Here is a 24482-nt window from a genome sequence, read left to right as displayed (position 1 = left end):
TCCTAGTTAAGAAAAAAGATCAAGGTACCTGGCAGATGTGTATTGATTACAAACGTCTTAACAAGGTTACAATTAAGAACATAATATCCATTGCCTAGATCAGACGATCTTATTGATAGGTTGCAAGGAGCTAAGTATTTCACAAAGCTTGATTTGTGAACCGGTTATCATCAGATCCGTATTGTAGAGGAAGATGTTCCTAAAACTGCTTTTAGGACACGTTATGTCCATTATGAATTTTTAGTGTTACCCTTTGGTCTCACTAATGCACCACCAACTTTTCAACAGATGATGAATGATTTATTTCGGGATCTATCAAGAAAATACGTGGTGGTTCTCTAGATGATATTTTGATATACAGCAAAACTTTCGCTGAGCATGAGGATCATCTTAAAGAGGTTCTAGGAAGGCTCAAGAAGGAGAAACTGTATTGTAAATTATCTAAGTGTGATTTCTTCAAGAAGGAATTGTTATACTTAGGTCATAAGATCTCTTGAGATGGCTTAAGTATAGATTTGGATCAGATCCAAAAGGTTTTGAAATGGCCAGTTCCGCGTACGGTCAAGCATTTAAGATCTTTCTTATGTTTCGTGGTATTTCTTCAAAAATTTGTCAAGCATTATTCGAAGTTGACAATGTCTTTTACCAAACCTTCATGAGGGTAAAAATATAAGTCCAATTCTCCGATTGAATGGAATGAGAAGCTACAAGAAACTTACGATACTTTGAAAAATAAAGTTCGAGATGCTCTTGTGTTAGTCTTGCCGGATCCTAGCAAACCTTACATCATTGAGATTGATGCTAGTGCTTTTGCGATAGGCGCAGCTTTGTTCTAGGATGGGAAGCCTGTGGCCTTCGAGAGTAAGAAACTCAATGATGCGCAGACTAGGTACCCACTTCAAGAGAGAGTTGTATGCGACCATTTATGCTTTAAAGGCATGGAGACAGTATTTCTACGGGTCTTAATTTATGGTCTTGATAGATCACCAGTCTTTGCAGTTCATTTGTGATCAACCGAACTTGAAAGATAGAAAGACCAGATGGGCTGAGTTTATGCAAAAGTTTGATTTCATGATTAAATACAAGAAAGGTAGCTTAAATCGCATTGCTGATGCGTTGAGTTGAATTGGTGAAGTTAATGAACTTAGCTTCCCGAAAGGTACTTCTAACTTGTACGATTCACTCAGGGGAAAAAACAATATATATATTTTCTTTGGAAAATATTGGAATTTGGCAAAATCAGGGTCCAACTTTGAGGTAGATCAAAACCTAGTGAATGAAGAAAAAGCCAACCAATTTTTTATTCGGAATGATCTTTTATTCCGGAATGATAAGGTTTGCGTACCCGATGTGCCGGAAATTCAACCGAGGATCCTATTTGAGTGCCATGATGCACCGTCGACATGACATCCTGGCATACAATGTATCTTGGCTTTGGTTAGGACTTTTATTTGGCAAAAAATGAAAGATTTTGTTCAAAATTATGTGGTCAAGTGTCATCAGTGTCATATTAATAAGGCAGAGTGCCTTAAATCTGTTGGGTTATTAAATCCTTTGGATATTTCGTCTCGAAAGTGGAAAAGTATTTCCATGGATTTCACTACGAGACTTCCATGTACCAGGGGTCATGATGCCATTTGGGTAGTCGTGGATAGATTGACAAAGATGGCTAGGTTTTTACTTACAAAAACAACAGTCAAAGCGTTGGAATTGGCTTGCCAATTTGTCGAGCAACTGTTTACACTATATAGTCTACCTTCTAATATTGTGAGGGATCGGGACTTTAAGTACACAGCTCATTTTTGGCAAGCAGGAAGTTTTCAAGAAATTGGAAACTACTTTGAGTATGAGTTTCTTTGATCACCCGCAGTCTGATAGGCAAACAAAGCGTGTGAATGAGATTGTAGAGGATATGCTTCGTGCACATGTCTCTGGAAAACCATTGAGTTGGGAAACATATCTTCCAATGATGAAATTTGCCTATAACAGTTATAAGCATACGGCTACTGGCTATAGTCCGTTCATGCTTATGTATGGGTATCAACCCAGGGCACATGTTGATGTCAGTCTTAAGGACATTGAGCTTGATGCATCGAGGGATTTCTTGCGTAATATGCAAGAAATACTGACCCAAGCTCAGGATTCTATCAGGAGTGCTCAAGATAGAGCACAGTTTTATGTTGATAGGGGATGCTCACCTCGGTCTTTTGAGCCAGGACCGTTGGTTTATTTGAAAGTTCCTAAAGATTCTCAAACTTTGTCAGCATGGAAGTGCTCAAAATTATCTCCTAGATACTGTGGTCCATTCCAAATTATACGTCGGATTGACACGTTTGCTAATGAGCTAAAACTACCTCCACATGTTAGAGTTCATCCAGTGTTTTATGTCAATAGACTGAAAGAGAAGCTGGGAGGTGAGGGTAACACAATTACTCCTCAAGAACTCGTTGAAGTTGAGGATTTATCCTATGTTCCACATGAACCTGGAAAGGTACTTGAATTTAGAGAAAGGAAACTTCGTAATCGCTTAATCCCTGAGCTTAAAATTATGTGGAAAGATAGGAAAATTGAGGATTCGACTTGGAAGTCAGTTGAGAACGTTCAACGCAGGCTTCCTTCTTTTCATTGCAAGAGTGCAATGTTTTGAGAGAGGGGAAGTATGTTATGTGCACATTATATGTGTATATACTAAGAGGCTAACCTGCCCTAGGCATGCGAGCATGGGAGCATGGGAACATACTCTAGTGGGGCAAGGGTTATGTCTAACCTTGGGTTGAGGTTAGGGTCAGGCAACAAAGGGTCACACATGGAAATGGAGAGTCAAGAGTCACATGTTTATGCATAGTGATTAGCTAGAGAGATCTTTAGGGTTTTAACATGAAAGCACTACCTAGGGAGAACAATCGAGTAATCTAGGCTCAATGCCAATCTAAAGGCAAACATTGATGAAGAAGCAGTGCTCTTATCCACCATAGAAGGGGTTTCAAAATACTCTGAAACCTTGACTTTACTAAGGGTGACTCGTGAAATTTCATATGATGAAATGGTAACCGTCCTTATGGATGAAGACCACCACCTAATGGAATAAGAAAAAGCTGCATTCCAACCAGAGAATGCCATGTTCACAAAAGGTAAAAAGAAAGGGAAAGGAAAAACAACCAGGTGTAGCTTTTGTAAAAAGCTCGGACACACAAAGGACCGATGCTTCAAAAAGATGGCCAAAAAACAAGAGAAGACACATGCCAACCTTGTCCAAGAAGAAGAAGATGAAGATGCAACGGAAGCTTCCATAGCAAAAGCAAACAAAGCATTCACGGCAATGGATAATCTCTCTCAATGACGAAGATTATGATTGGGCCTTCTGAGTTGTTCTATGAGTATGAGTCATGGGTTCTATGCCCAAGAAATCCCAAAAAAATGAATTAAATAATCTGTGTATTTTTCATTTTGTAATGCCTTAATGTTACAAAAGGCCTCGTTGTCGTATCATACCCTGTTTAGAGCCAGGGAGGTTATCTTTGGGTAGACCGATGTAGGTACAGTCATGTGTGGTTAAGCCCTTGTATCAAGCTTGACTATGCATATACATACATACCTCTACCTCTCTCTCTCTCTCTCTCTCTCTCTCTCTCTCGTTGGGTTTTATGCTGTGTATGCACCCAGGGGAGTGCTAGTGTGATCATCAGTAGGTTACTGGGGCACTTTTTACTTCAGTTAGTGGAGGTTTTTTCCCCCAGTTTAGCTTAGTCTCACTTATAAAGGTTTATAAGTGATTTGGTCCACCTGGCACTATTTATGACCGGACCATGTGAACACACTATTAGGTCACATCTTTTATGTGGCTATTGTACTTCATTTTATCATCATCAATATATGAGCAAGCGTGTTCCTCTCTCTCTCTCTCTCACCCCTCCTGCTGATGTGCCTTCCAAAACCCTAACCCTAACAGCCATATCCCACATTTTGGTATCAGAGCAGGTTCGCCTGCCCTGCCCGTACAGTTCCACGCCATCAGCTGCCTTCGCTTGTCCTGCCCATACAGCTGCAGCTCACCATCAGCTGTTCCGTACCCTGCAGCTGTCCATACAGCTCGCCGTCAGCTGCACGTACAGGCCCTCGCCGACAGTTGTTCCGTACCCTACAACTGTTCGTACAGCTCGCCGTCAGCTGCACGTACAGGCCCTCGCCGACTGCTGTTTTTGTACAGATATTCCGCCTTGCTGTCAGTCCATACAGGCGCCGACTGTTTCCGTACAGCTATTCCGTACAGCACGTGCCGGCTGTTTCCGTACAGATATTCTGACCAGTCTGCTCCTGACAGCAATTCCATACAGCCTACAGCCGACCAGTACCTGCAAAATCACATGGGTAAAAATTTACAGCTTTACATGTTTTGGAATTTGGGCATTTTCTCTGTGAAAGTTTTTCTGGCAGATACAGGGAGGTTTTCTTGCAAAGAAACCTCTACAGGATTTTGCAAGGCTTTGGGTGTAGAAATTTTGGGCATTTTGGCACTGTGTGAGCCACTTTTGTTGCTCTACTCAGTCAGTGGTGCATTGTTTTGCACATTCAGAGGATTGAGAGTGCAAGCATATTTGGGTTAGTTGTGGAGTACAGTTGCTTTCAGGGTTGTTGTTTTTGGGTTTTTTGATACACAGGTACAACATTGTGCACTGGCATAATGGCAAATCAACACCAGAGTGATGTGTTCACGTACTTGTCTAAGGAAGACAAGCTGGATGGCATGAATTACTCCTTGTGGAGTTTCATGCTGAGAAATGTGCTCGTGGCAAAAGGTCTTTGGGATTTTGTTAGTGGTGATGAACCACGTCCAGGTCCATTGGCTCCAGAGACTCCTCCTCAAGGGGGTGCTCGTGGAAGAGGACAACAAGCACAGGCACCAGTTCAGCCATAGCCTGTTCAAAGAACAAATGCCCAGAAGACATGGGATGCCAAAGATGCACAAGCTTTATCACTTATTGCATTGTCAGTACAAAGAGGTCTATTATACCTCATATTCGTTCAGCTGGCTCTTCACGGAATGCATGGGTGACTTTGGAGCAGATGTATGCTGCTCGTAATGAGGCACAGATCTCATTTCTGAAAAGAGAGCTGGAAAATCAGAAGATGCATGAAGGAGATAATATGTCTAGCCACTTGAACAAGCTGCAGGATTTGAGAGAGCAACTCATCAATGTGGATGAGATTATTCCTGAGACACAGCTTGTATCCACCATCTTAAACTCTTTGCCAAGATCCTACTTGGCTTTTCATACCTCTTTGAACCTCAGCATGAGGAATGCTATTGAGCCCCTAAAGTATCAGGAACTTGTTGCTCTCTTGTTACAGGAAGAGCAAATCAGGAAGAACATGAACATGAACATGAACACAAGTGCTGAACAAGCATTTGTGACAGGTCAAAAAGGGAAAGGCAAGTCTCAGCCAAAGAGTTCAAATCAGAATTCAAGTGATGGTGGTTCATCTCAGGATACCAAGAAAGGTGATGGACAGCCCGAGAAGAAGGGCAAATGCCATTATTGTAAGAAGCCAGGTCACTACATCACAGAGTGTAGGAAGAGGATTGCCAGAGAGAAGGAGAAGGAGTCTGGGTTGTCTATAAAAGATACCTCTAAAGGTCCTCCAGAGACTGCTTCATTTGTTGAAGACAGGGATTACTGTTTCTACACATGCAGTTATGATGCCTCTTGGTCTTCACAGGCACTCAGTGTGACTGAGCATGCATGTACTTAGTATTTTGATAGTGGTGCTTCAAAGCATATCACATCTCGCAGGGATTTGTTTTGTAATGTATGCCCTGCCCCTGTTGGCAAGACCGTTCAGTGTGCCAATAATGCTTCATATCCAGTTCGTGGCATTGGGGAGATTCAGCTCACAGCCATTGATGGCTCTATTCTTCGCCTTACAGATACCTTATATGTACTAGGGATAAAGAAGAATCTGTTGTCCATTTCTTCTTTAGCACAGTGTGGTATGCAAGTTAACTTTGATGATGACAAATGCATGGTCAGAGACAAAGCTAATGCTTTGACCTTGATGCTTACTGGTACATTATGTCATGGACTCTATCAGTTGGATACATTTCAGCCAGTGGATCAGTCTGCTTATCATGCATTCACTCTTACTCCAGCTATGGTTGATGCGGAGTTATGGCATATTTGCATGGGGCATGTAAATTTTAGTAGTCTTATGCTTATGCAGCGACATAATATGTTGACAGACCTACCTCTTATGGAGAAGCCTCCAGATCACATATGTGAAGGATGTAGTTTGGGAAAAATGCATCGGTTTTCCTTTCCACGTGATCAGGCTCTACGAGCAACTGCAAAGTTGCAGCTTATACACAGTGATCTTTGTGGTCCCATGCAGACGAAGTCATTAGGAGGTTGCTTCTATTTTGCCACATTTATTGATGACTTCTCTTGTATATGCTGGGTCTATCCGTTGACACAGAAATCACAGGTATATGATGCATTTTTGGCCTTTGTAGCACTTGCTGAAACAGAGTCAGGATGCACGGTTAAGACTCTCCGTTCTGACCGAGGGGGGGAATATGTGTCACACGTGTTGAATTCCTTTCTTGAGAGTAGAGGTATCAAGCATCAATATACTACTCCTTATACTCCACAGCAAAATGGGGTTGCAGAAAGGAAGAATCGGTCAATCATGGAGATGGCCAGATGTATGCTAAAGGCAAAGAAGCTACCACATGTCTTTTGGGTGGAAGCTGTTATGTGTGCTTGTCATATTTTGAATCGATGTCCCACAAAGGCATTGGTTTCCATTACTCCTTTTGAGGCTTGGCATGGCCGCAAGCCTTCGGTATCACACTTTCGTACTTTTGGGTGTCTTGCATATGCACACATACCCAAAGAGTTTAGGAGGAAGTTGGATGATAAAGCCACAAAATGTATTTTTGTTGGGTATAGCCGTGAGAGCAAAGGCTACCGGTTATATGACCCACTGTCCAAGAAGATATTCACTAGTCGCGATGTGATTTTTGATGAAAAATCAGAATTATCCACAGGCTGAAAATGATATGTTTGAAGGTCTACTGCCTATGGAGTTTCATTCCACAGTTGGTGATCCAACCCATGAGGGTGCAGGGCAGCCAGCTAATCATGAAGGTGGTGCAGAAATTCAGCAGGAGATTGAGCGAGAAGTTGAGCCAAATATGGGGCAACAGGCTCCACAGGTCAGACATATATCTAGATGGTATTTGAGGACATTACAGGACAGCCATCTAGAGACTCCTCTTGCTGGCCGTATTCGTAGGGAGACACGGACCAATGAGCATGCACACATCATGGATTTAAATATGGTTATGGCAGCTAGTTTACAGGATGATGATGAGCCTGATTCATTTGTGGATGCACGAGACAATGTGCATTGGAACAAAGCCATGCAGGATGAACTTGATTCTATTAAAAAGAATCAAACATGGGATTTGGTTGATCTGCCCAAAGGCAAGAAAGCCATTGGTACTAAGTGGGTCTATAAGTTGAAAAGACATGTAGATGGATCCATTGACAGGTACAAAGCCCGTCTAGTTGCAAAGGGCTATGCACAGAAGAAGGGCATTGATTATGAGGAGACATTTGCTCCTACATCCCGTATGTCGACACTTAGGAGTGTCATTGCATTGGCTGCACATCGTGGTTGGGTTGTTCATCAGTTGGACATCAAGACTGCTTTCCTACATGGGGACCTCGAGGAGGAAGTTTATGTACATCAGCCCATAGGTTTTGCAGAACATGGTCATGAAGGGAAAGTATGCAGGCTGAAAAAGGCCTTGTATGGTTTGAAACAAGCTCCACGAGCTTGGTATGCAAAGATAGATGCTTTCCTCCTCACTCAAGGCTTTGTGAACAGTCCATCAGAAGCCACTTTGTATGTAAAGAAAGAAGAGAAAGATCTGTTGGTCATCAGTCTTTATGTAGATGATCTTTTGCTCATGGGATCAAATGATGACAAAATTGCAGCTTTTAAAGAGATACTGCAAACAGACATTTGCCATGTCTGATTTGGGGCTCATACACTACTATTTGGGCATACAGTTTGTGTAGGATAACAGAGGCATTGGGTTGTTGCAATCTCGGTATGTTGCTAAACTTCTAGAGAAGTTCAAATTTCAGGATTGCAAGCCTATTAGCACTCCTATGGAGCCTGGGATGAAACTGTCACTACAGGATGACAGTATTTTCTTTGATGCCACTATATATGCTCAGGCTGTTGGGTGCCTTATCTACTTGTGTACTACACGGCCAGATATTCAGTATGCCGTATCTCAGTTGAGCAGATTCATGCACAGCCCGCGATTGTCACATTGGCAAGCTGTGAAGCGTGTATTTCGGTATTTGCAGGGTACCTTGTCTCTTGGATTGCTTTATCCTGAGGGGGGTGACATGCAGCTTTATGCTTACAACGATTCAGATTGGGCTGGTGATTTTGATACCAGACATTCCACTCACGCCTCCTGCTGATGTGCCTTCCAAAACCCTAACCCTAACAGCCATATCCCACATCTCTCTCTCTCTCTCTCTCTCTCTCTCTCTCTCTCTCTCTCTCTCTGTGTGTGCATATGCCCAGTATACTATGAGATTAGGGGGAGGTTCCACCGCCTCTTCCGAGATGGATTTGGACCACTTTCCAAGATCATAAATTTCCTAGACCAGAGATGTTTGGGACTTTTCCTCGTGGAGCTTCATAGACACAGGGAGTCCCTTTTGTGGCCTAGACTAGCGGTACCCATCAAAGGACTAGTACAAAGAGCTCTCAACGACTTCTTCCAGACTAAAGTGATGAGTGACTTTCGGCGCCTTGTGCGGAGGAAGAAACCAGCCTATCTGGCTAAGCTAGAGGAGGAGATCTACCAACTCTTCCTGGGAAAGGACAGCAAGAGGGTATGAAATGTTTCAGGAGAGAACAGCCTGGTACTCCGATTACTGCACCCGAGGCATGGCATAATTATGCTAGAGAGCTATATGATGCACCAGGACAGCCCCCCACCCCCCCTCCACTGGGAGCTAGACCGGCTAGCAGCACCTTTTTTACTATGCGGATGGTGCTAGATGCGATAGACAGGTTACATAATGGAAAGGCCACAGGATCATGATGGGCTAGTTGGATAGCACTTCTCATATGCACGAGACACTTTGGCTCCGCTCATCGTACATGTGTTTAATCGTGCCATTTGTGAGGGTTTCCTGACAAGCTGGACAGAGCATATCATTGTACCACTCTTTAAGAGTGGGGACCCCATGGTACCAGGCAACTACAGGATGATCATGATTGGTCATTACTTGGCCAAACTATATGGCTCTATATTGGAGTCGGAGCTGAGCCGATGGGCAGAGAGGCATAGTCATCGAGCACATGGACAGGCTAGCTTCAGGAGAGGATTTACTACCTTGGATTAGATACTGACACTTCGGGCACTTATTGAAGAGGGCAGGGCACAGAAGAGAAGGATATACTACTGGCTTGTGGACTTCCGCAAAGCCTTCGATACCGTACCACGTGCCAGGCTTATGCACAAATTGCATGACATTGAGGTACCCGAGGATATGCAATGAGGGATATATGCTTTGTACGAGTCTGTGACCGGCAGAGTCCGAGCTCCAGGCGGACTATCTGATAGGGTGACCAGCACGATGGGGGTGAAGCAGGGATGCCCGCTATCGCCCACCCTCTTTGGACTGTACATTGATGCGATCTCTGATTATGTAGACAGATTGGGAGGCCCAGGGGCATGCCTGGCAAGGGTGTTGATACCCATCTTGTTATATGCTGATGATATTGTTCTAATCTCAGACTCTCCGGAGGGATTACAGAGACACCTAGATGCATTACAGGCTTTCTGTGCGGATAGAGATCTACAAGTGAACCTTGGGAAAACCAAGGTTATGGTGTTTAACACCACACAGGCATGGGTGACGAGATCAGAGCCTCAGTTCACTTTCCGAGCGGAGCCGGTAGAGTACGTTAGGTCATATGTCTACTTGGGAGTTACTTTCACAGGACCGCGTTTCTCCCTGAAGGAGGCAGCAGCAGCTAGATTAGCTCGAGGGCATGCAGCCTTGGGGGCACTTGAGAGGCAGTGTGCACACACACAGTTTCAGGAGCCACGCACCAAATTGTGGCTATTTGATACGCTTGTCACACCGACCCTCCTATACGAAGCTCCAATTTGGGGACCCAGTATACATCACAGATCTCACAGAGGGACAGATGAGGGATGGAGGCAAATGGAGAGATCACTGATTATGATGATTGCCCGCATGATTCAAAGCAAATCATCAGTACCACATGAGATTGTTCGGGCTGAGCTGGGTGCCCCACTAGCAGTAACCGAGGCCCTATTCTAGGCAGCTACCTTTTTACAACGGCTATGGGAGCTCCCTCAGCAGAGGTACTGCCGATTGGCATTGACCTCATCCATACAGTTGGAAGAGGATGGAGATACTCATTTTTGGTACACTCAGATGAGATCATGGTTTGACCTACATGGTTTGCGGATAGAGGCACTACCACCCTTTCAGTACAGTCTGGATTGTCCATTTTTGGATCTCACCCACTCAGAGCAAAACCGCGTGATCAGGATGGATATCATCAGAGTGGACACAGAGAGGACATGGACTAGCCCCCTTGAGCCCTTGGGCACGAAAATGGCTCATTACAAGAGCCATTTTCTACACCTCTCACCGGATGATTTTATCACCCGCCCGGCGTACATGGATGTACACCTATAACATGGGACACATATCACATGCTCATGAACAGAGATGCTGCTGCTGCTGCTGCTTGGAGGAGACTCAGAGAGCCCCGTCCTCCCACACCTATTGCCGATCCTCAGACCTGGTAGACATATGCAAAGAGACTTTATGATGTGCCTGCACAGCCCCCACCACAGCCCACAAAGCCATGCTCCACAGTCTCCACCTTCTTCACTCCACCTATGGTTAGGAGGGCCATATGCCGACTCCAACATGGACAGGCGACAGACCATACAGGATTACAGGGAGAGCATCTCATCTATGCTATTGATACATTGGCACCATTTCTTGCTCATCTCTTCAACAGAGCTCTGTCAGAGGGGTTTCCGGCTGAGTGGACGATGCACACTATTGTGCCGATCCATAAAGCGGGAGATGTACTAGACCCCGGGAACTACAGGACCATCATGATTGGCCATATATTGGCCAAACTATACGGGGCAGTTTTGGAAGCACTCATGCAGAGGTTGGGGGATTGAGAGCAGCAGGCCAGGCAGGCAAGCCTTCTCGACCATCGACCACATTTTTACATTGAGGTGCCTGATTGATCAGGCCAAGACACGGAGGCAACGGCTCTATTGTTGCTTTGTGGTTTTCCGCAGGGCATTTGATACTGTGCCTAGAGAGCGCCTCTTTCGGCGACTACAAACACTAGGCACACCTTCAGACATGATGTGGGGCATATACAGGCTATATGAGCAGGTCTTTGGGAGAGTCCAATGCCCAGGAGGCTTGTTCGACACAGTTGCTAGCACCATTGGTGTGAAGCAGGGGTGCCCGCTCTCCCCCACGCTCTTTGGGCTCTATATTGATGAGGTGGTCGATTACATCACACAGGGAGGAGGCTCTGGGGTTGAGCTATCAGGTATTACTGTCCATGTTATGCTTTATGCTGATGACATCGTCTTGGTATCCGACACGCAGGTTGGGCTTCAAAGACACCTTGTGGCTCTTGATGACTTCTGCGCACAGCAGGGGCTCACAGTGAACCTTGGGAAAACCAAGGTTATGATCTTCCACACCTCACCCACAGTCAGGAGCCACACTACTCTCACATTAGCAGGAGGGCGGGTCGAGGTGGTGAGCTCTTATGTTTACCTTGGCATCACATTTACTAGCTCAGCTAGACGCTTATATTTTTATCTCTCTCTCTCTTGGATCAAACCAAATAAAAAAGGGAGCCAAACTGGTCCAAATCTTGTCCAAAACTGAACTTAGAAAATTCTAGAACCTATTTGGACTTGGTTAGTGGCCTCCCTCACCTATAAATAGACCCTTAGTCTTCTGTAAAAGAATATTGGAGCTATACCATGCTAGTATTATATTAAAATAATCATATTTTCTATTATCTCTTAAATTTTCCTCTCTTGGGAGCTTGGAGCTCTCTCTCTCTACAACAACTTTTGGAGTTGCTCTTCTCCTCTTGGTGGACCAATTGATTGATCGGGGGGTTCACTGCTAATAGAGAATCAAGGCCACTCATCGAGTAACCCGAAGACTGGAGCTTATACATGCAGATCTTGTAGGATCTATGTAGATTGAGTCTCTTGGAGTGCTCAGGCAGTCCGAGGCAGAGTGACCCGGGGTATGCAGCTCTTGCTGGCCTTGAGCGTCAGTGTCATCAGGCACATTTTCAGGAACCCCGCACGAAGGAGTGGCTCTTTGATACATTAGTGACACCAGCCTTGATGTATGCAGCAGCGGTTTGGGCACCAGGGCTTCCAGCCTCCACATGGGTACAGCTGGAGAGACCACAGATCTTGATGCTCTCGAGGATGATACGCAGCAAATCATCCGTCCCGCATGACATTGTTCGAGCTGAGTTTGCTGCACCACCTATGGCAGTGGAGGCATTGTTCCAAACGATCTCCTTTATATATAGGATGAGGGAGATGCCCACGGAGAGATTATCCCGCCGAGCTTCATAGTTCTCGAGAGAGACTCCTCTCGACACCCGCTCCCACTAGGGGTGGGAGACAGTCCCAGCTCAGATTTCTTCCAGAGAGCTATGCCAGTGCCAGCTAATGTACCACGTGGGGTGACCGCACAGAGAGCAGAGGAATTGAGAGCCAGGAGGAGACCTAGACAGACTAGACATAGAGCACCCCGACTCCGTCACCGAGAGATAGCAGCTATCCGAATGAGACACCAGATGGAGACACATTCAGACTCAGGGTACATGTTCACGCCATTCACAGCCTCAGCATCGGCGATGTATGATATCTTATATCCCTCTTATGGCACTGGATGGAGTTAGCCATAGATCTGCATAGCATGCTTGTACTACCCCTTCAGCATATAGAGATGCATCTTGCCTTAGCACTCCATCCACATCCCCACCCCCCTTTATATTGTTTGTATATGGGCTCGACCGATCCATGATGATTCACAGTTGCACACTTTTTCTTTTCTTTCTTTTCTTCCGATGACCGGAAGAACACAGTTGTATTATTTTTTTGTCTCATAGGCCGACTTTGGCCTCTCGTAGACGTTAATATATCTTTCTTTCTTTCTTTCTTTCTCTCTCTCTCTCTCTCACACCACGCCTATACCAGAGAGAGATGACAGAGATCAGAGCTCAGTTTCACAGAGAGGGTGCGGAGCGACTGGCTCGCTTCAGAGCACACCCAGGCATGTTCTTCAGGGAGCTGTGGACACCCCCTTCACTGATGTATACCATTTTATACCCCCAGTATGGTACAGGATGGAGCTAGCTAGGTTGCATATCATGATTGTATACTCCATGCATATAGCTTTGCATTCTCCTAGTAGTAGAGCTCCATCCCCTTCACCACTCATTGTACTTATTGCACACCCAGATCATCACCGGCCTATATCGCATGCTATCGCTGATTTGCTACAGTCTTTCCAGCAAGTGCCTTGCATGTTTTCTCCTCTTCCACTGCTTGATTGGAAGTTTGATCGGGGGCTACCACGTTATTCCACTTTCTCTTTTGCTGATCTGTCTACCAAAAAAGCCTACCATCTTCTTATTCCACAACCATGGATTCAGGAGCATGGCAACCGTTTCTGGCATTTGGATAGGCCGCTTGAGGTGGTGGAAAACATGTCTTCCGTATATGGAAAAGTAAGCTTTCCCTCAAGCAAAGGGTCTTTCTGTGGCGATGTCTGGTGGGGGCCCTTCCAGTGGGTGTCCTTTTGGCTGCTCGGCGTATTCTCTCCTCGGTTTGCCCTACTTCTTCCCATCCGCGCGAGACAGTTCTACATCTTCTTTGGGCTTGTCCTACCGCTCGAGATTTCCTGGCTCGTTTGACAACTCTTCTCCATGCCCGGTTTCCCAGGCTTTCCTTTGGCAGGCACTTTTGGCTTTTTGGTAGATATCCCTCTACCCCCGATTATGCTGTCTTTTTTTCGTGGAGCCGTTATTGGGCGTTATGGAGTTTATACCATTCCCGCAACACTCAGTTGTTTGGGCACACTTAGGTGAATGTCTTCGCCTTTTTCATATTTTCCTTGCTCCAGTCTTTCCAAGATGCCCCTTTCTTGGAGACCTTTCCACAGCCCAGTTGGAAGTGTTTTATCATTGTTTCTAGTTTTCCATAGTAGCTGCTCCATGTTGGGGCAGCTATCAATGTACATTGTATTTATAATGAAACAGTGGTTTTCACCCCAACAAAAAAATAAATAAAAAATGTGTGTGTGTGTGTGTGTGTGTGTGTGTGAGAGAGAGAGAGAGAGAGAGAGAGAGAGAGAGAGAGAGAGAAACCTGGATATTGTATTTTTGTGGTTGTGAACAAGAACTGTGAGCAGCTTATTTTGTGAACCTTTTCTGAAATCAAACAGAAGTTGAGGATGTGAGACTAGTACACTTTTTTATTCTTGTCCTTCATGTCCCCTTTTATTCTTAAGAGACTCCTCCCCTCCCCCTCTTCCACCCCAAAAAACAAAAACAAAAAAAGATTCTCTTTGAGTTTGAATTTGAGCAACACGTCAGGTTATTTGACATGGATTAACCTGCAGAGTCTACTTACGTTGTGTTTGGCATAAACTCTTACTTGAAAGATCTGTAAAGGATACCACCTGTGTCAGAACACATCTTTTTGCCAAATACATACTCCTATGTTCTTATGCAGTTACTAATATAAAGGAAAACTAAAATTTAAGCATACGGCTGGGAGCATTGACAATATTTTGATTTTAACATTAGCTTTCGATAAATCATCTGTGATAACAAAACATAATCAAAGCTGCACTCACAGCATCCTATCTGGCTGCCTGACTTTGGGCTCTCCGTCACAGTCACAGGACAACGGCCATTAGCTCCCCTTCCTAGGCCTAAGTGGGTAGTTGCAAACCAATCCGCTTGTAGGAGACAATGATGACTTTGTCACCAACCAGTAAACCCCCTGCTGGTGAAAGTAAACAGGGGGTAAAATTTTGCAAAAACTAGCCTTCTTCTGACGGGTAGTAATATCTACAGAAAGGGGTGGGAGCACACACCCTTCTGACTGGTGGACGTATCTGTAAGAACCATCCCACCTGCACTGCCCATGTTGGGTCTGCTCCCTGCCCTGCACTTGGGGCATTTATGTGGAAACATCCTCATGCTATATCCTTTAATCAAGGTACTCTGCAGGTTGGGGATAAGTGACCGCTGTGATGTTTAGACAGATCAAATTATTAGAAAAAATTAAGCTCAAGTCGACAGTGAAGAACTTCAGGCCCAGAAACCAGCCCCACACCCACCACGATGATGTTTCACACCATGCCACTGTGCTGACTGTCCTAGATTAAAACCAAGCATTGGCTGCCCAAGCAGTGGAGGTCGAACAAAACAGACAAAGGCATGGCATGATCGCCCTCTCCGGAGGACCCAGTTCGAGGAAGGTCAACTGGTCTTTGCGCCCACCCCGCTTCGCTGCCTGCCTGCCCAGCCCCTCTCTCGCCCCCTGCTGTTCGATTCCGCCGCCCTCCCTCCCGCCTGCTGACCTGTCGCCTCCCTCCCTCTCTTCGAACTGGTCGCCTCCCTCCCGTTGTCTGCCCTGTTCGCCGCTCTCTCTGTTAGCCGCACAGTACCGCTGGCAACATAACTCTCTCTCTCTCTCGCTTCTTCCATGGCTTCCCCCTTGCGCAACCCGACGAAGGCGACCTTTATGGTCACAAACAAGAGGATAACAAATGTGGAAAAGGAGATGAAAGAATGGAAAGCGGAAATGGAGGGATGGTGGAAGGAGAAAGCCAACTTTCTCCAAATGGTATTCAATGAGGGTAAGTGGTGGAAAGAGGAGAAGGAGGACCTCATAGCAGAAGTCAAAGACCTTCACGGGAAAGTCAACACGCTCAAAGGCGTAATTTCAGCTCTTCAGAGGGAGCTTGCAGAGGCTAAGGCAAATGGTGGACTTGAAGAAGGTGAAATTCAGCCATCCATGATAGAAGAGCTCAAGGTTATCAAGGAACAAGTACGGGCAATTAAGGAAGAAGAGAAGCAACACGAAGCAAAGACTTCCTCATGGGTGGAAGTAGCAGAGGTTTCCGTCTCAGCAGCTGGATTTACTTGCTTTCCACATAGACATGGTGCTAGCACAGTGGATTATGTTATGGCTATGCCGAGCTTTATTTCATGCATTGAGGACTTCACAGTTGGATCTCGGCCCATTAGGGTAGTAGTGGATCATGCATTGTTGACATTGACCATCTCTTTTCACTTTACCACAGCTCAGAGGACACGAGGGGCAGATCACACTCGATATACTTTTACTTCAGAGACTGATGCTGTCTACACAGATGGGATTTATAGACGTCTGTACACAGAGGAGTCAGGGAGACCTTTGGAGGAGCTGACCCATATACTGACAGAGACTTTACAGGATGCAGCGAGAGAGGCATATCCACATACTCAGCCTGGACAGAGACAGCGTGCGTTGGGTGTATGCCCCAGAACAGCTGGTATGATGAGGAGTGCAGAGAGACGAGAGCCCGACTGCAGCAGGAGGTTGCTTTGGGAGTCACTACTCTCACCGACAGTCATGTATTGCCTTCCGGTGCCTTGTGCGAAGGAAGAAGCGGGCCTTCCTTGCTCAGCTAGAGTAGGAATTATACCAGCTGTTCTTGAGCCAGGATTCGAGGGAGGCTTGGCGTTTGTTTCATGAGTCCTCCCCTGCTTCGGCCATCACTTCTACAGAGGTCTGGGGTAGTTATGCAGCATCTCTATATACATTTCCTATACAGACACCTTTTCCAGACCCGCCAGTACCATGCCCACAGACATGTACTTTCTTCACCGCCGCAGAGATGGTAAGGAAGGCCATTGATAGGATGAAGACTGGGAGAGCATATGATCATGATGGATTGGCCGCTGAGCACTTTATTCATGCGAGGGACATGCTGGCAGAGCTTCTAGCAGTGATGTTCAATCGTGCTATGTGTGAAGGCTTACCCGAGACTTGGAGTATGTCCACCATCGTGCCTATCTTCAAGTCAAGGGACCCTATAGAGCCAGGGAATTATCGCACTATTATGATTGGTCACACACTAGCACGATTGTATGCATCCATTCTTGAGCAGCAGTTGAGTAGATGGGCAGAGAGAGAGGGCATTCGAGCAAAGGGACAGGCAGGGTTCAGGAGAGGTTTCTCTACTCTTGACCACATCTTGACTCTGCGGGCCATTATTGAGGAGGGCAGGTCGCATGGGCGACGGATTTATTGTAGCTTTGTGGACTTCCGCAAAGCATTTGATAGGCCCAGAGCCAGATTGATGAGGCGATTACAAGAGATGGGGGTACCCACAGAGCTCATATGGGGGATTATGGCTTTATATAGATCAGTTGTTTGCAGGAGGACAGGTACGCACCCCAGAGGGGGTCTCTACTTTGGTTCACTCCACTATAGGAGTGAAGCAAGGTTGCCCGTTATCTCCTTCATTGTTTGGTATGTATGTGGATGAGGCTTCTGACTACATTGAGAGATTGGGGGACAGAGGAGTCCAGCTAGCAGGTACATGGATCCCACTATTGTTATATGCTGATGATATTGTGTTGATCTCTGACTCCCCTGAGGGTATGCAGCGTCATCTGGATGCTTTACATGAGTTTGCACATGATAGTGGACTGTCTGTCAACCTTGGCAAAACCAAGGTTATGGTGTTTAACACCACGCCACAGTGGGTTAGGCGATCAGCTCCCACATTTACATATGGGCAGGAGATTGTGGAGTATACAGATGCATATACATATCTTGGAGTAGTATTCAGTGGGCCAGTGTTTTCGATGAGGAGAGCAGCAGAGACTACATTGACTAGAGCACATGCAGCCTTGGGTGGTTTGGAGAGGATGTGTTCGCAGGTTCAGTTTCAGGAACCTCGAACGAAACTTTGGCTTTTTAACACTCTAGTGACATTAGCTATGCTTTATGGAGTGCAGATATGGGGACCTTCAGTGGGCCATCACAGCGCAGGCGGGTGGAGAGGTATGGAGAAGCCTTTGGTATCTATGATTGCTAGGATTATTAGAGCCAAGGCCGTGGTACCTCATGAGATTATTCGAGCAGAGCTGGCGGCTGCCCCTCTGGTGATTGAGGCTCTTACGAGATCAGTCTCCTACATACATGGCTTGTGGGATCTCCCCCATGACAGATATACACGCCTCGCCCTTGAGTCCTCCCGACAGTTAGCTTTACAGGGAGACACGGCTTGTTGGTATGGACAGATGACATCTTGGTTCCAGGCACATGGTTTTAGCATGGACAGATTGCCTCCCTTCCAGTATTCTCTAGAGACACCCTCTCTCACTCTCACACGGATAGAGATTACCAGACTCATCCGTCAGGATTTAGTTTAGCTGGACATTAGGGGGACATGGATACAGCCGACTGAGGAGCTGGGCACGAAGATGGCTTTCTACAGAGAGCATTTTCTTCAGCTCACAGCAGATGGTTTTGTGATCAGGCCCAGTTACATGGATGTACACTTGTCTCATGCAGTACGATGTGCTATTGGTCAGATTCGCACATCCTCACACCAGCTTGAGATTGAGATTGGCCGATATAGAGGTATACCAGCTGAGACCAGGATATGCCGCGTATGCCATGGGGAGCCAGAGACAGAGCTGCATTATATATGCCATTGTACTGCATACTATGAGATACGTGGTCGTTTTCACTGTTTATTCAGAGAGGGTTTTGGACCACTTTCCAGAGTCATGGGGTACCAGGACCAGAGGTGTTTGGGATTGTTCTTGCTTGAGCTGTGGAGATATAGAGATAGCCTGCTTAGGCGCACAGAGAGCCAGACTCAGAGGCACATTATAGACTTCTTTAGTCCAGCCATCACTGCACCAGATGGACCACAGCAGCAGCAGGACATGGATACCGCCCACACCAGCGGTACACTGATTGATCGTGCGATTGAGCTTGGGTGGTCCAGACGCCCACGACTACGGAGGAGGGCATCCCAGCATAGACGGAGGTTGCAGCGGCGGATTCGGATTATTCTTACGAGACATGCGGGACACCCAGTCAGGGTGCTGACCACAGAGGATATTGAGGAGATCCACCAGCGTCCGATGCGGCACATATTATGAGATGGAGGCACCTCCATAGTGTACCCCCCCGTCCCACATGATATTGTATCCCCTCACTATACTCCACTCACCTCCATAGCGTAGCCCCCCCTCACTATATTCACACCCTATAAGGGTTTCTGTTTACCTTCCAGTTCGAGTTTCATTTTCTAGGTGCCAATAGTATCATCTTTATTTTTCTTTTCCATTTTCTGGTTTTTTATCCAGACATTGTATTAGATCCACCATGATGTAACTTTTTGGTCTCATAGGTCATTATGGCCTTTTGAAGACGTTAATATAACATTTCATTTCATACTCGACACACCCCCCGCTCCTTTCCTATCGCCTTCCCTTGCCCAACTTTCCCGCCCCCCAAGGCCATCCATCCTTCTCGTCTGCCTCACACTCAACTGCTCAATACTCGCCCCATACCCTCTGTCATACTCTGCCTCTGCTTTTTTTGATAACTTTCCCATCTGCCTCAACATCCAACTCGGATTCTTCAGTCTTTTTGTGGCCTATTCGCTTTTCCTTGGCATCTTTCTCTTCATCACCCAGGTGCCTTCATGCCCGCCATCACACTCACTCTGTTTTTTAGTCCAACCGTCTTCATCCTCGCCACCTCCCTGGCTGGCACTTACTTAATCGCCCCCAACTCGGCCGTCTCACCTCCCGCCTCCTACTTGAAACCCGTGCACGCCTCCTGCACCCCTTGACCTCTTCAGTTTTTCCGGCTAACTTCCCCTTGCCGCCCTTTTAATACCCTCGTCTCCTGCACATCATTCATAGTTGCCTTCCCTGCGCATCCCCTTCCTACTCAGCTCCTACATTAGTCACCACCACTTTTAGTAACCCTCCTATTCACCTCCCCACTTCCATCTCCTCACCTCATACTGCTTCCTCCTTGCCCCCCACTGCTTTCTCCTCCGTGCAGCCTTCCTTACACTCACCTCCCACCTACTCCTCCTCGCCGTGGAGCGTCCACCAGCAACATGGTCGACCCTGACTACCCAGCTGCTTCATTCTGCAATCGTGACTCTCCCCCCCCCCCCCCCCCCCCCCCCCCCCCCCCCCCCCACGCATCAGGGGCTGGTTCCACAGTGCAACCATCACCTTCTGCATTTGCCAGTATGAAAATGGTGGCTTCTGCCCCACCTACTCCCCACCACCTCGACCACCCCCCATCTGCTTCCAACCTTGTCTCTGTACAACATTTTCACTTGTTCCCCACATCCACCTCCCACACCACTCCCTTCACCATCAATTTCATCGGCCCGTCTCCCTTCCACCTTGCTCAGCTTCCCACTTTGTTCAGACAAGCTCAACTCACCACCTTGGGCTTAACAGGTCTGGCCTACATCCCAACTTTGCCTGCGATGGACGCCTCCCTTTGTGCCACCCTGATCACCAACTTTCCAACAATGCCCATTGGTCAGCAACTGACTTCAGCGTTCATCACTCACCACATTGGTCCACTGGAAAGTCCTGTCCTCCATCATCGTTCCAACACTTGCATCACTGGCATTCCACCTGTATAGCTCTCTGTTGCCACCATTGCCCTGCTGGCTCCCACCCCCTTCCTACCTAGCCCCCGTATCGTACACTATTACCAAGGAGAAATATACATGGAATGTACTTCAGAGAGAGTCATCCAAGGAAGAAAGCTAGAAACAGTGGAAAAAGACGTCAAACTGTAGGGTATCAATAGCCTCCAACTGTCGACAGTCAGGTAGGGACCAGCAAAGATTGGCACGAAAGAAAGCATAAGCATCTAGAGAAGGCTATCGAAACATAATATGGTTTCTAGCCTTCCAAATAGTCTAGAGTGCCGAGTATCTCATCTAGATCATGAAAGTGTCAAATCCAATCGTGCAAGATGGCAAAACAACAAAAATCCAAAAGAGTTTTCCTCCTTAGAAGGATGCAAAACGTCTTTGGAGATTACAAGTCAATGCTTGCAAGAAAATCCTGGACTCCGTGCAATGCCAAAGAAGATGCGTAACGGACTTTGCATGTCATCCATGCTTACTACACGATGTCCCCCCTGTACTGGCCATTGCCTAAAGCTTAGACGCCTGGTGCCTTGAAGCCTTGTTGGCTGCCGACTGGGTCTGACTGGCTGCGGACTGGTATTCAAGCCCCCTCCAATGCTTTGGATGATGGTGATACTGATGATGCTACTGTTGCTATTGCATCTACAACATCTATCACTGGAGATATGTCAGTCTGCCAAAAAAGAAGAAACTGCAGGCGGTGCACAGCCCAGCAGGCCCTGGCGTGTGGTATTGCTCTCTCTCTCTCTCTCTCTCTCTCTCTCTCTCTCTCTCTCTCACTTGGCTCTTCTTCTTCTCGGTTCGTAGGCTGATTTACCTGGTCTCTTGTGAGAGAGAGAGACATGAAACTCTTAGTATGGAAGAAGGAAAGCAGTATGACTCGACAGTTGGATTGTTCTTTGGGGCTGATCAAAGATCGTTCAACTTGGAAGTGCCAGGACAGCTGAAGAGATTTGGATACGGGAGATCAAGCTAAGGATGCACAGGATGATGTTCATGGAAGAGATGTGTTGTTCCTCTTCGTCTCGAACTTATGTGTATCCAGGGGTTGCTTGACACATCCTCTATCTTTCTCTCTCTAGGTTATGGAAAAAGCACAGGGTGTTGCTGTGGAAAACAGCCCTGATTTTGGCACCGTGCTTGGATAGTGTATCTGTGGGTTTCTCATGGGAACAGGACTTTGGTTTCGAGGAAACAAGCCTATGGCTTATGGGATACAAGTCTTAGTTTTATCGAAGAGATTAGTTACATGCAAGCTGTGGTTATAGGGAAGGACATGTGGTTTGGTACAGCCCTACTGCTGTTTGGGAAAGGGGTCGAGGGATCAATGGTAGAGATGGAGAAGAACTTTGGAAAGCACGGAGGTGCTCTACAGGTGTGCCTTCTCTATGGTATGATGTGTTGTAATAACGAGAGAGCTCTTTTGGAAACAGATTGGAGTCTTTGTTGTGAGACAGGAGCATTGGAAGTATCGGGATGTGTGTTGCTCATAGGGTGAGAGACTATGGGTAGTTGTGGCAGCCCTGATCGTGGGAGAAAGCTTCTATATGCAGGACTCAATGTGTGAGAGTCTTTTGATGTGGACAATGGCTAGAACTGTTTTGTGTTGCTCATAGGGTGAGAGACTATGGGTAGTTGTGGCAGCCCTGATCATGGGAGAAAGCTTCTATATGCAGGACTCAATGTGTGAGAGTCTTTTGATGTGGACAATGGCTAGAACTGTTTTGTGGATGCCGAGGGAACATGAGCACATGGTACAGGAACTGGATGGGTGCTCATGGAGGAGTTTGGCTATGGTATTGGTTCCTTTCTCCTTGGCTTGAGTTTACAAGTTCCTGGCAAGCCTAAAGTGTTCTTCTGTGCTGGCTGAGTTCCCAGCCATATTGTAATCAGAGCTCTTCTAATCAATTAAAGAAATACTGCAAGGGGCGCCACTGCGTATTGGGGCCAACAATCGGTGTTCGTGTACTGTTTGCAGGAGCACTCTAGCTCCCTTGTGTTTGCTTTCTTTACTGCATTTACAACTTAAGCATGTGTGTTTGCGCGACAGATTGATCATTGCCCTTTGATTTTTATTGAAGGCCGGTTTCATAGTCTACTGCAAGAGGAAACGCAGAGCAGATTGGCTAGCTTCTGAGAGCACGAGAGGAGCATTCGCCAAGGCCTAGCTTATCTACAGTGGCTTCAAGAGAGTGCACCACATAGCCCGTGGATTGAGAGTCAATTGGCTACCACCCCCCGTACACAGCTCAAATCCATAGAGGAGCAGAGGGTCGAGTACAGATACCATGCCAAAGCCTCCTTCTGGACACAATTGGGAGACAAGGTCACTGGAGATTTCTTTGAGATTGCAAGCCCACACAGGCGGAGAGATAGTATCCGCAGGCTAGGAGGCCACGATGGTTCCATTGTTACCTCCCCCCCCCCCCACATGTGAGAGCCATTGCCACAAATTTCTTAAGCTCTCTTCTCAAGGGTGCCCCCATATCCTCACACATGCTAGATGCGCATGAGCGGGTTTGGTGACATACGAGAGAGGTGGTCCCTCACGCTCTCCGGACCTTCCTCCTGACCCCCTTCACATCAGAGGAGTTGGCAGAAGCTATGACGGCACTACCTAGGGGGCAAATGCCCAGGAGAGAATGGGTTTCCAGTCTCCTTATTTCTCCGTCATTGGAATCTCATGGAAGGCAGCCTTAGAGCTGTTTTTAATGAGATGATGGTTATGGGAGCCATGCCAGAGAGGTTGTCAAAGGAATTTATCCACTTGATTTCCAAGGAGAGTGATGACAGATTGGAGATTCGACAGTGGAGACCCATCACCCTTCTAGGGGTTGCCTACAAAATTCTGGGCAAGGCCATCAACCCACAACTACCCTTCCTCCCTAGCTTGATACATGGTACAAAGACCGGTTTCATTCATGATCAGAGCATTCTAGACAACATCTTCACCTTCTAGGAGGAGACCGCCTCGGCCGAGATGCATCAACAGGATTTTATTGTTCTCCTCCTTGATTTTGAGAGAGCCTCTCACAGAGTAGATTGGGGCTTTCTAGAGGGAACAATGTGCAAGATGGGATTTCCAGAGGAGTGGGTCCAATGTGTTTCGTTATCTTGGATGCCAGGTTGGCATTGATCTCCCTCTTGAGCAGCAGCTATCCCCTCTTTTTCTGAGCATTTGGATGAAGCTCCTATATTGGAGTTCCACTAGGCTTTCTTTAGCCAGCCAGGTTGTGCTGGCGAACCAAGTTCTTCTTGTGCCACCATGTGGGACATCACCTCCTACTGGCCTTTCTCCCGAGCTTGTATTGGTCAAGTTTAACGCTTGATCCGCAACTTTCTGTGGGCTGGCAGTGACTGGAGGCCTACACGGACCAAGGTGGCCTGGAGAGTGGGGCTTGGGCATGCTCGACCCCTCTATTCAGAGCCATGCCCTTTTGGGCAAGTTGATTGTTCAAGGCCTTCTTTTGGGTGGTGAGCCTTGGAAGGACTTCCTCTTGGCTAGGATCTCCGCCCACACCCCAATTCTGGCAAGCCCTTGGCCTCAGAGCATGAGATGGATTTTCACAGAGATGTGGGCTTGTGGCTTAGCCCTGCATTTGAGGACAGATTTGC

General features: G+C 46.7%; 1 protein-coding gene across 8 annotated transcripts in view; it reads right to left on the bottom strand.

The window, feature by feature from the left end:
• Positions 1-24482, bottom strand: part of LOC147617247 (protein GAMETE EXPRESSED 3-like) — a 114657-nt gene that overhangs the window by 5534 nt on the left and 84641 nt on the right. For 6 of the 8 annotated variants that reach the window (XM_086776871.1, XM_086776870.1, XM_086776872.1 and 3 more), the window contains 2 exons: positions 14786-14818; positions 14521-14583 (listed from right to left, as the gene is read on the bottom strand). The exons of the other annotated variants lie outside the window; for them this stretch is intronic. In XM_086776871.1, coding sequence (XP_086632997.1) covers positions 14521-14583; positions 14786-14818 — 96 coding nt within the window. The remainder of the gene's footprint in view (positions 1-14520; positions 14584-14785; positions 14819-24482) is intronic. 8 annotated transcript variants of the gene reach the window in all.

This window comes from Cibotium barometz, chromosome 37, assembly GCF_041138505.1.
Source record: "Cibotium barometz isolate CiBa-2024 chromosome 37, ASM4113850v1, whole genome shotgun sequence".
Lineage (NCBI taxonomy): Eukaryota > Viridiplantae > Streptophyta > Polypodiopsida > Cyatheales > Cibotiaceae > Cibotium > Cibotium barometz.
This window is presented reverse-complemented; position numbering and strand designations above follow the sequence as displayed.